At 43.2% G+C, this 11,202-nt stretch overlaps 1 protein-coding gene across 1 annotated transcript in view; it reads right to left on the bottom strand.

Moving 5' to 3' along the window:
* Positions 1 to 3,665: 3,665 nt before the first annotated feature.
* Positions 3,666 to 11,202, bottom strand: part of EIF3A (eukaryotic translation initiation factor 3 subunit A) — a 53,764-nt gene continuing 46,227 nt past the window's right edge. Inside the window, exons 19-22 of the mRNA XM_053304204.1 lie at positions 10,144 to 10,925; positions 6,757 to 6,931; positions 6,115 to 6,302; positions 3,666 to 4,929 (exon numbers count right to left, since the gene is read on the bottom strand). Of these exons, the coding sequence (XP_053160179.1) occupies positions 4,694 to 4,929; positions 6,115 to 6,302; positions 6,757 to 6,931; positions 10,144 to 10,925 (1,381 nt within the window). The 3' untranslated portion in view covers positions 3,666 to 4,693. The remainder of the gene's footprint in view (positions 4,930 to 6,114; positions 6,303 to 6,756; positions 6,932 to 10,143; positions 10,926 to 11,202) is intronic.

Raw genomic sequence — 11,202 nt, 5'->3', positions numbered from 1 at the left:
ATCTGCTGGTGTTGGTCCACTGTGCTTCATTAAGTCCAGGGTCAACGCAGCCGTCTATCAGGAGATTTTGGAGCACTTCATGCTTCCTTCCGCAGACGAGCTGTATGGGGATGCTGACTTCATTTTCCAGCAGGACTTGGCACCTGCCCACACTGCCAAAAGTACCAAAACCTGGTTCAATGACCATGGGATTACTGTGCTTGATTGGCCAGCAAACTCACCTGACCTGAACCCCATAGGGAATCTATGGGGCATTGCCAAGAGAAGGATGAGAGACATGAGACCAAACAATGCAGAAAAGCTGAAGGCCGCTATTGAAGCATCCTGGTCTTCCATAACACCTCAGCAGTGCCACAGGCTGATAGCATCCATGCCACGCCGCATTGAGGCAGTAATTGCTGCAAAAGGGGCCCAAACCAAGTACTGAATACATATGCATGCTTATACTTTTCAGAGGTCCGATGTTGTTCTATTTACAATCCTTGTTTTATTGGTTTCATGTAATATTCTAATTTTCTGGGATTTGTGGATTTGGGGTTTTCATGAGCTGTACGCCATGATCATCACAATTATAACAAATTAAGGCTTGACTTATCTCACTTTGCATGTAATGCGTCTATCTCATATATCAGTTTCACCTTTTAATTTGCATTACTGAAATTAATGAACTTTTGCACGATATTCTAATTTTTCGAGTTTCACCTGTAGAGAGAACGTTTTTCCAGCCAGCATAGTGGGCTTTTTAAAAAAAAGGTCTCTAGAACCTTTTCTGGTTGATTTCCAAGTTGCCAGCAATCATCAGTGTAATGTAGTTACACATTCCAGAGTCAGTAATTCAGTTAAAACTTATTGTTTCATCTAATTATTTAAATAAACATAGAGTTAAAATGATCAGACTGGGTGTTGCCTTGTCACTGTGGAAGCTAAGCTGAGTTACATAGGAACATAAGAAGCTGCCATATACGGAGTCAAACCATAGGTCCATCTAGCTCAGTATTGTCTACACAGACTGGCAGCAGCTTCTCCAAGATTGCAGGCAGGAATCTCTTTCAGCCCTATCTTGGAGTTGCCAGGGAGAGAACTTGGAACCATCTGCTCTTCCCAGCGCAGCTCCATCTCCCAAGGGAGCCAGCGTGGTGTAGTGGTTAGACTGCTGGACTAGGACCGGGGAGATCCAAGTTCAAATCCCCATTCAGCCATGATACTTGCTGGGTGACTCTGGGCCAGTCACTTCTCTCTCAGCCTAACCTACTTCACAGGGTTGTTGTGAGGAGAAACTCAAGTATGTAGTACACCGCTCTGGGCTCCTTGGAGGAAGAACAGGATATAAATGTAAAATAAAATCATCATCTTACAGTGCTCAGGCATCAGGTCTGCCGTTCATATGCAGCCAGAACAGACCCTGCTTAGCTAAGAGGACAAGTCATGCTTTGCTACCAAAAGATCAGCTCTCATCTCCTAAGTTCTGGCTTTATAGTTCAATGGAGATTCAGTATTTTGGTAAGCAAGTCACCAGCTGAGGTTTGCACGACTAATGAAGAACTTTCTTCATTAATGAAGTCTTTCTCAAGGATGTTCTAATAATAGATCTAAATTCTACTAATAAAACTTCCCATTCAAATATAAATGGGTCTCCTAATTGATTTGACACTGATCGTGCAAAGGCAAAACGGGGGGGGGGGGGGGGCTTTAAGAGACCTGTATGTCTGTTATACAATAACAGGGTCAAGTAAACTTCCTTTATATCTTCAAAAAGAATACAAAGCTTGTTTCATCAAAACTCGACACAGGACCTTATTGTTAAACACTTCCTTAATGATTCTGGAACCTTCCGGATGCTGGTTTGAGAAGTTCTGTAGGAACTTTGCCGTAGAGCTATCTTTTTAGATTCATAAGGAACTTTATCTACCTTTCTGGAAGCTGTCTCTGAAGAAACTTTTCTGTCATCTCCTAATGGTCAACAGCTACTATAAGAGAAGTTCCGAGTACAATCCAACAACTTAAATGAGACAAGTCTCCTGGGAGTAATTATATCCTCACTGAGCTAATTAAATTGAACATACATTGGTGGACGCTCTTTTTAGCAGCTTTATTCACCACAATTAATAATTCTGGTCCAATTTCCACAAGTTGGAATCAGGCAATTGTGTGTGTGTGTGTGCCCATGCGCGTGTGTGCGTGCGTGTAGATAGATAGATAGATATTGTCATCATTATTAAAGGCCTGGCAGATAACCCTGGTAATTACAGGTCAATCAGTTTAATATCCATTTTGAAAAAACCATATGCTTTGGTTTTCTGAGTAACAGACAATATTCCATGTTTTACAAGGTAAACCTTCCGCAGCCTTCATGGATATGAAGGCAGCTTTGATACTATTTCCAGAAACAAGTTATGGCAGAAACCTGACGAAGTCCTGACTTGATAAGAGATTGTTCCATTTTAAGATGGAAACAGTATTCTCCGGACCCAATGTAGTGCTCTGGGGTAGCTGACTGAGGACATTTTAATGTCCAGAGGGCTGCATTCATGCCCAATCCTGTTTAACTTGTACTTAAACCATCTCAAAAATGCATTGAATGCCCCAGATTGTTATCTCCCAAAGCTCAGCAGAGAAAATTTTTCTGCTGCTCTCTCCTGACGACGCCACTATTTTATCCCATTCAAAATTTGAGTTATAAGGGCTTCTGGTTAGGTCAGGGCTTGATAAATTCCTGGTGCCAGGGAGCCATGGCACTTAGAAGTTTAACTGTGGAGCCTAGACTAGGATATTCAGAGGTGGGGTTATTTGATAAAAATAGTATTTGTCCCAGGCAAACCTGTTTCTGTTCCATTGCTTGTAAAGGGAATAAAGAGGGGCCTGATTACCCTCTCCTTCAACAATGTCTGTCAACAAGGTCAAGTAATTTTGTCAAGTGTCCATTGTCTAGTTCCCAAATTGCTTGCTCCTAGATTCAAAGAAAAATGGTTAAGGCCTGAGTTAGGTTTTCTGGAGACTGCAATTCCACCCAATTACAGATAAACTACAGTTAGGAATGTGCTCAGAACCGGTTCGGAGGCGGCAGGGGTCTCTCTTTAGGCGCGGGGGAGGATGCACTTACCCCTCCTGCTGCTTTCCCCCTGCCAGCATCTGTATTTTGGGGCGGCAGCGTACCTCTCTGCCACCCTGTTGTCCTCATCTTCTGTATATGACCGGAAGTTACCGATGCACATGAACACATGCATCGGTGACTTCCAGTCATATCCGGAAGACGAGGGCAACTGGGCTGCAGGGAGGTATGCTGCCACCCCGATTGGCTTTGCAAAATATGGACGCCAGCAGGGGGGAAGTAGTGGAAGAGGTAAGTGCACCCTCCCTTGCTCTTAAAGAGAGACTCCTGCCGCCTTTGAGCCTCCCTGCTGTGGTTCCGTGCACATCCCTAACTACAGTTAGGACTAAAGCTTTAGACTTTGAAAGGAAGTTCATCAGACAGAGATGGCCAATGGAAGCCACATTCTTGGAACAAATTAAAAGCTTTAAATACTTTTAAAGTATTATTCACATATGAATTTTTCACATATGCTTTAATCATAACAGCATGGTCAACTGACAATGACACAGTTTTGCCCAGGTGGACTATTACACAAAGCTACCATGTTAATTAAGAAGCCACAACAAAACAGCACTTATTTTGTTAATGTTTATTTATCATTGAAGTTAACACACAGCAGCAAGTTCTGTGTTGGCTTCAATTAAAAACGATCATTAACATTGGTACTTCACCACTAAAATTGAAGTCAACCCAGCCCTTACTACAAAGCACTTGGTTAAAGGCAAAGCACTTACCCTGAAGACAAAAAATTGGGAAAGAAGGAAGGGAAGAGCGAGCAGTTCCTCCAATTCACATATTTGAAATATGACACTATATATAAATGCTTTCAAAGGCATGAATTATCATAAACAAAAAAAGCAGAGTCTATAGCAACAGTGGGGGGAAACCCCGGAAATATGCTTACTTAAATGCTTTCATTTTTAAAGCCTTGTGTTTTGTTGTTTTGACACTGCAGTGGCATTCACTGTTGAAAGAGAATTTCAACATGGCTTGATAAGTATATGCATTCAAGTAAAATCTACCAAAAAGAACCCCAGTGTAGCTAAAGTGTCCGTAACATTTACTGTATGCAGTTCAAATGAAAACATACTGAATTCATATAATACCACCAGCAAAAACCTATCGCCATCAAAACACCCAACTCGGAAAAGTGTTCTCTCATGTGTATTTTAGATAGTATGGTCTTACAAAGTTATCACTTAATATAACTAGAAACATCGTTTTACATGTGTGCTTTGCAGACCATACAATTTCCAAGTGAAGAGCTAGTCAAAATAAAAATCAGATTGGTTTTTGATTGATATACACATTGAAAGATACCTACAGAGTTCTTTTTTTAAAGATTATTATCTCTTACCATCAAGTGATCTGTGACATATACAACAAATTGAAATTTCAGATAACCAGTATTTAATTTCCAACTTTTAGTTGCAAGTTCTGTGCATGATCAGTCTACATACGAGTAATAGAGTTTCATGCTTTCACATTACCTAGAAAATTTTGTTAAAGAATTCCAATTCAAAGCGTTAAAGCACCAATATTAACAATCTGTTATCAAATCAATGCTAAACACCAACTAAAAACCATGTTTATGTTCGGGACTTAACGTCGCACAGTGGTCCAACCATCTTCATCAGTTTCACTTTTCATGCGCCGAAGAGCTTCTCGGTCTTTTTCTGTTCTCCAGGCCCCCTTCTCTCTCTCACCATCTTTTTCCCGCTCTTTTGAAGTAGAAGGAGCAGGAGCAGTTGCAGGAGCAGCAACAGAAGCAGGTGGTCGTCTTACTGTTTCACGTTCTTCACGTTCCTCCTTTCTGTCGTCACGTCGCCAAGAGTTCACTAAAAATAACAGACAATACTCAAACTTTGGCTCATTCACTATCCTGTACCATCACCATCCAACAGAAAAAGCTTAACTACATTGGAATCCAGGTCATCTACACAGATTTATAGCAATTCACAAGAGAGAGCCAGAGACTATGTTTTGCTGTAATACATAAAACACCGTCCTAAAATGTAAACTTTAAAAAAAGAAAAGAAAAGGCAAGGACACAATAATCTTGGAACATCTTTACATAATGAAAAGTTGCTGCTCTGGGTCCACCATTGAAGTGATTCCAACACATAATCTGGCATGAGCAACAGCTTCTTCTGATTGTCTAAATTTGGATGAAAACTGCGCAGGTACCATAACTGGAGGTCGTGCATGTGAAGACGGGTATAGGCTACAGTGGAGTTGCAGGACGCCATCAACCCTAGCAGCCTCTGAATGGACTCTGCCGGCTGCCGCGGCATCCTCTCAAACAAGAGTACAAGGTCTCTGATCTGCTGGTATCTGGACTCTGGCAAATATGCTCTCTTTTCCTCAAAATTAGGACACTTCTAAATGCATTGTTGACTTGTATTCGTTCTAAAAAGAATATGTTTAAAGTTTTGCCCTCATCTGTCCTATCTGCACAATAATCCAACCATGCAAACCATCTACATATCTGAACAACAGGAGTGCCATTTCTCAGTGTTTCTCTGACAGAGGGTGTGCAGAACCGAATCGGACTGGGCCTGGTCTGATATGGACTGGTTCGAGGGTTATGCTTGTAAAAAGGAATCTGTTGAGGATAAGGGGAACCCTGCGTTTAAAAGGGTTCTAAAGGTGGCGGGGGGTGTTGGAGAGAGGGCACATTACCGGCTTCAACTCCTCTAAACACCACCAGAACTCCCCCTCAGCACTGCAGGCTGGTGGCTGCTGGGAGAAAGCACTGGTGGGGTTTAGAGGAGCCAGCAGCCGTAAGGTGCCCTCTCACCGCTCCCTCTGGCAGCCCTTAGAATCCTTTTAAAGGCAGCGTTCCCCGGATTTCCCCTTACTAGCAGCCGTTGAATCGGGTCAACTCGATTCGACTGAAAGGACTGGCCAGTTCAATCAAACCGGCTCATAGGCCGGCGGTTTGGTTTGAATTTGAACTGAACCACCAAACCTGCACACCCCTAGGTTGTATGTGGGGAACTGAATAACGGAAACAATTCTACCTTCCTCCCGATCTGTTCTGGGAGGTGGTCCTCTCCTTTCTCTCTCTTCACCACGCCGATCTCGAAGGTCACGGGTGGCCCGGTCATCTCTAGAGTCGCGACCACCTCGATCCCATTCATCACGACGACCTGAATCTCTCCAGCTGGAAACTTCCTCAGCTGGTCCTCTTCTCCAACCAGCATCATCCCTTTTGTCATAAATATATATATATATATATATTTAGTAACGAGAAGTCTTTAACCCCCTTAATATAGCAAGAGAATGCAGTAATACTGGACTATACAATCGAGAGGCTACCTTAATGTAAACTATTACTGAAATAAAATTTAAACTGATTTAGAAGACACATTAAAAATAATGGCTAGTTAAAATATGTATCTTCACAGCAATCAATTAAAATTTTATTGAATCAAAGATGTGAAGTTTTTAAAGTCTCCATTTAAACTCCATCCACCAACCAAATAAAATCATGTATTTTGGACTGCTGACTGACTCTTAGAAATTATCTACATGTTACAATGTGGTGCCCAAGATTTCTCTATATTAAGGTACTGGATGCTATACTAACTTGTGAGGAAAACGTCTTTTGGTCCATAAGACAAAATAATCTATGAACATCATAAAAAGCAATTAAATCAAACCTAGGACGCCTGAAACGATCTTCCCTATCAAGATCACGGTCTTTATCAAAGTCTCGGTCCTTTTCATTCTCATCATTTTCTTTATCTCTGTCCCACTCGCGATCTTCTGAAGGTCTGGAGTCTCGTGGAGGCCCCCAGCTGTCTTCACGTGCTTTTTCTCGTTCTCTCCATCCACCTACCAAGAGCAAGTCAAATTTGTGTGTACTAATCTCAAATTTATAAGAATGCACATAAGGTGTGCAAGTATCTTATGTGACGAAAGCCACTATTCCTGATTAGTGGCACAATATGCATCAAAGATTCAGAGGAGTGCTGAATGTAAATTATTACTGAAATGTCTGACACAACTAAAGAGGCTTTCAAACAAATCAAGAACATGAAGTCCTCTTCTACTAAAAACACTAGTGGAAATAAAAATAGCACAATGCTAGAGCATCTGCTTTGAATGCAGATGGTCTCAGGTTCTATCATTCACATCAACAGGTAGAACTGGGAAAGATCCCGGTCTGAAACTCAGGGAGCCACTGCCAGTCAGCGTAGATAATACTGAGCTAGATGGACCAATGGACCAACAGAACACCCTGTAATAAAGAGCCTGTTTTGAGCTTGGAGCAGAACCACCGTGTTCCAATTGAAACATTTTGATGTTTCGAGTGCCGTTTTGGAGACCTGTTCTGTCCTTGATTATTGGTTTTCTGGCACTGGCTTCCAATTGGCTTGTAAGCTCCTTGCTTCTTAGTTGGCTTGCCACGGAGGTGACCAATATGAAGGACAGCCACTATCACCAACAGGACTGCATAAATTTTGCCAAGAGACCTAGAAATCTGATGATGGTATTGAGGAATGTGAAATATTTTCTTACTCTGGTTTAACAGCCTTTTGTTTATTGCCAACGTGGTGTAGTGGTTAGAGTGCTGGACTAGGACTGGGGGGACCCGAGTTCAAATCCCCATTCAGCCATGATACTTGCTGGGTGACTCTGGGCCAGTCACTTCTCTCTCAGCCTAACCTACTTCACAGGGTTGTTGTGAGGAGAAACTGAAGTATGTAGTACACTGCTCTGGGCTCTGGAGGAAGAGCAGGATATAAAATGTTAATTAAATGAATGAATGAATGAATGAATGATAAACAAACAAACAAATAAAATAAATTTCTAAGCTGGAGTTCCTAGAAACATGAATGGCATAAATGAATCATAATGTGTTACAACTTGATCCATGTTTATATAGTTATATGTAAGGGGGGAAATGGATTCCACCCCCACTGCACCCCTTAACCATCCAGCAATCACACACTCATTCTGGAATCAGAGTCAAATTACATATTACAGATTTAATTACATCCATTTAACACACGCATTTATAATAATTCTTATTTTTTAAAGGAATTTCAAAACAAATGGACAAACTTTAAATGCAATTTTGACACATTTTGGCTCTCAGATTAAATAACTGTGTATGGCTATCATTAAATTTCAGGCAATATTAAACGGAACCATTTGAAATGAGATCCATCTGAATTTAATGCAGTAATATCTCAGAAAACGTATGCACTTACATAAGAACAGCTCTGCTGGATCAGGCCAAGGCCCAGGGGCATAACTATAATAGGGCAAGGGGAGACAGTTGCCTAGGGGCCCACTGCCCCCCCTGAAGAACGTCACATGAATGACTCCCCCAGCTGCGCACCCACCCGGGCTTCCTTCAGTTGTATTCATCCTCCGAAACTGATGTGAGTGTTAAGACCTAGAGCTACCAGAACAGCATGTCTTTCTCTACCACCATTAAATGATTTGCATCATCCACAATTTACATTTAAGATTTGTTTACTTCATGAGCTCAGCTTCAGTGAGTTGGGTGCATTTTAAAATCTTGTCTCTGGGCCCACTACAACCTTGCTACAGCCCTGCCAAGGCCTATCTAGTCTAGAATCCTATTTCACACAGTGGCCACAGGCAAGAAGTGGGGGCATGTCCTTTCTCCTGCTGTTGCTCCCCTGCAACTGGTATACAGAGGAATCTTGCTTCTGAGGCTAGAGGTGGCCTATAGCCACCAAACTAGTAGTCATTGATAGACCTGTCCTCCATGAATTAGTCCAAGCCCCTTTTAAAGCCATCCAAGCTAGTGGCTATCACTACATGCCATGGCAGAGAATTCCACAGGTTAATTATGGGCTGTGTGAAAAAGTACTTCCTTTGGTTGATCCTAAATTTCCTGGCCATCAGTTTCATGGGATGACCCCTAGTTCTAGTGTTGTGAGAGAGGGAGAAAAATTTCTCTGTCCACTTTCTCTACTCTATGCATCATTTTATACACCTGTATCATGTCTCCCTGTAGTTGCCCCTTTTCCTAACCTCATAACGAATGTGCTCCAGGACCCTGATCATCTTGATTGCCCACTTCTGCACTTTTTCCAGTTCTACAATGTCTTTCTTAAGATACGGTGACCAGAACTGTACACAGTACTCCAAATGTGGCCGCACCATAGATTTGTATAAGAGCATAATACAATATTAGCATTTTAATTTTTATAATCACCTTACTAATTATCCCTAGTTTTTGAAATTTGCCATTTCCACAACTGCTGCACACTGAATCAACACTTTCAAGGAGCTGTCCACCATGACACCAAGATCTCTCTCCAGGTCAGTCACTGACAGCTCAGACCCCATCAGCATATATGGGTTTTCTGCCCCAATATGCATCACTTCACACTTGCTGACATTGAACCGCATTTGCCATTTTGTCACCCACTCACCCAGCTTGGAGAGATCCTTTTGGAGCTGCTCATAATCAGTTTTGGATTTCATTACCTTAAATAATTTAGTGTCATATGAAAATTTGGCCACTTTGCTGCTTACCTCAACTTCTCGATCATTTATGAATAAGTTAAAGAGAACAGATCACTGGGGCCCCTAACTTCTTACTTCCCTCCACGGTGAAAATCGTCAATTTATTCCTAACCTCTGTTTCCTGTCCTTCAACCAGTTACCAATCCACAATTGAACCTGTCCCCTTATCCCATGATTGACCCTTATCCCAAGACTGCCAAGTTTATCTGTGTGCAAAACTAAATGGACAACTCATTAAATAGAATATATGTAGTTCTGACCAATAGCTAGCAATCATCATCATCATCATTATCATTATTATTATTACATTTATATCCCGCTCTTCCTCCAAGGAGCCCAGAGCGGTGTACTACATACTTGAGTTTCTCTTTTTCACAACAACCCTGTGAAGTAGGTTAGGCTGAGAGAGAAGTGACTGGCCCAGAGTCACCCAGCTAGTTTCATGGCTGAATGGGGATTTGAACTTGGGTCTCCCCGGAACTAGTCCAGCACTCTAACCACTACACCATGCTGGCTCATCATATTCACCAGTTTACCTGGTTTACCAAATGGTCTCCAAGGTCCAGGTCTGGAATCATCCCCACGCCTGGAATCATCTCCACGTCTAGGACCTCTATCATCATCACCAGTACGTCTTGGTCCACGATCGTCATCACGCCTTGAGATTCTATCGTCATCTGTGTTACGCCATGGTCCTCTATCCTCATCGCGCCTTGTGATTCTGTCATCATCCAGCCCACGTCTAGGGCCCCTATCTTCATCTGTGACTCTCCAACTTCCCCTGTCGTCATCCAGGCCGCGCCGGGGCCCCCTGTCGTCATCCAGGCCGCGCCGGGGCCCCCTGTCGTCATCCAGGCCGCGCCGGGGCCCCCTGTCGTCATCCAGGCCGCGCCGGGGGCCCCTGTCGTCATCCAGGCCGCGCCGGGGGCCCCTGTCGTCATCCAGGCCGCGCCGGGGGCCCCTGTCGTCATCCAGGCCGCGCCGGGGGCCCCTGTCGTCATCCAGGCCGCGCCGGGGGCCCCTGTCGTCATCCAGGCCGCGCCGGGGGCCCCTGTCGTCATCCAGGCCGCGCCGGGGGCCCCTGTCGTCATCCAGGCCGCGCCGGGGGCCCCTGTCGTCAGCTGTTGAGCGCCAACTTGTTCTGTCTTCATCCAGGGCTTTCCTAGGACCTTTGTCTTCATCAAGGTCGTGCCTCAAGACTTTGTCTTCCGATGCTTCAGAGGGAGATTGTGCTTCATCTTCTGCAGTGGTACGTGGAGTCAGATCATCTTTTCTGGAAGGTCTGTCATCATCACGTGCTTCTCCACGCCGCCACTCTCTATACAAACACAAGAACAACCCATTTTGAAAAACAATTTTTTTTGTTTTCAGTTTTCCAAAAGCCACTTGGTGCTAGGCCTGTGAATGGCCCAACATGTCAGATTCCAATCTGATCTCAAGTCTATCACGGGGTTTGGCTTTGTCCCCACAGCTGGCAGGTTGGATTTCTAACATTTTTGCTTACAAAACATTTATACAGCAAAAGGAATGAGAAAAATGAACAAGAAAAATGCTTTCCTTACAATCTAAAAGGGCTTGCAATCTAAAGAGAGATG

Source organism: Hemicordylus capensis, chromosome 3, assembly GCF_027244095.1.
Source record: "Hemicordylus capensis ecotype Gifberg chromosome 3, rHemCap1.1.pri, whole genome shotgun sequence".
NCBI lineage: Eukaryota > Metazoa > Chordata > Lepidosauria > Squamata > Cordylidae > Hemicordylus > Hemicordylus capensis.
The sequence above is the reverse complement of the archived record's forward strand: the minus strand, read 5'-3'. Positions and strand labels throughout refer to the sequence as shown.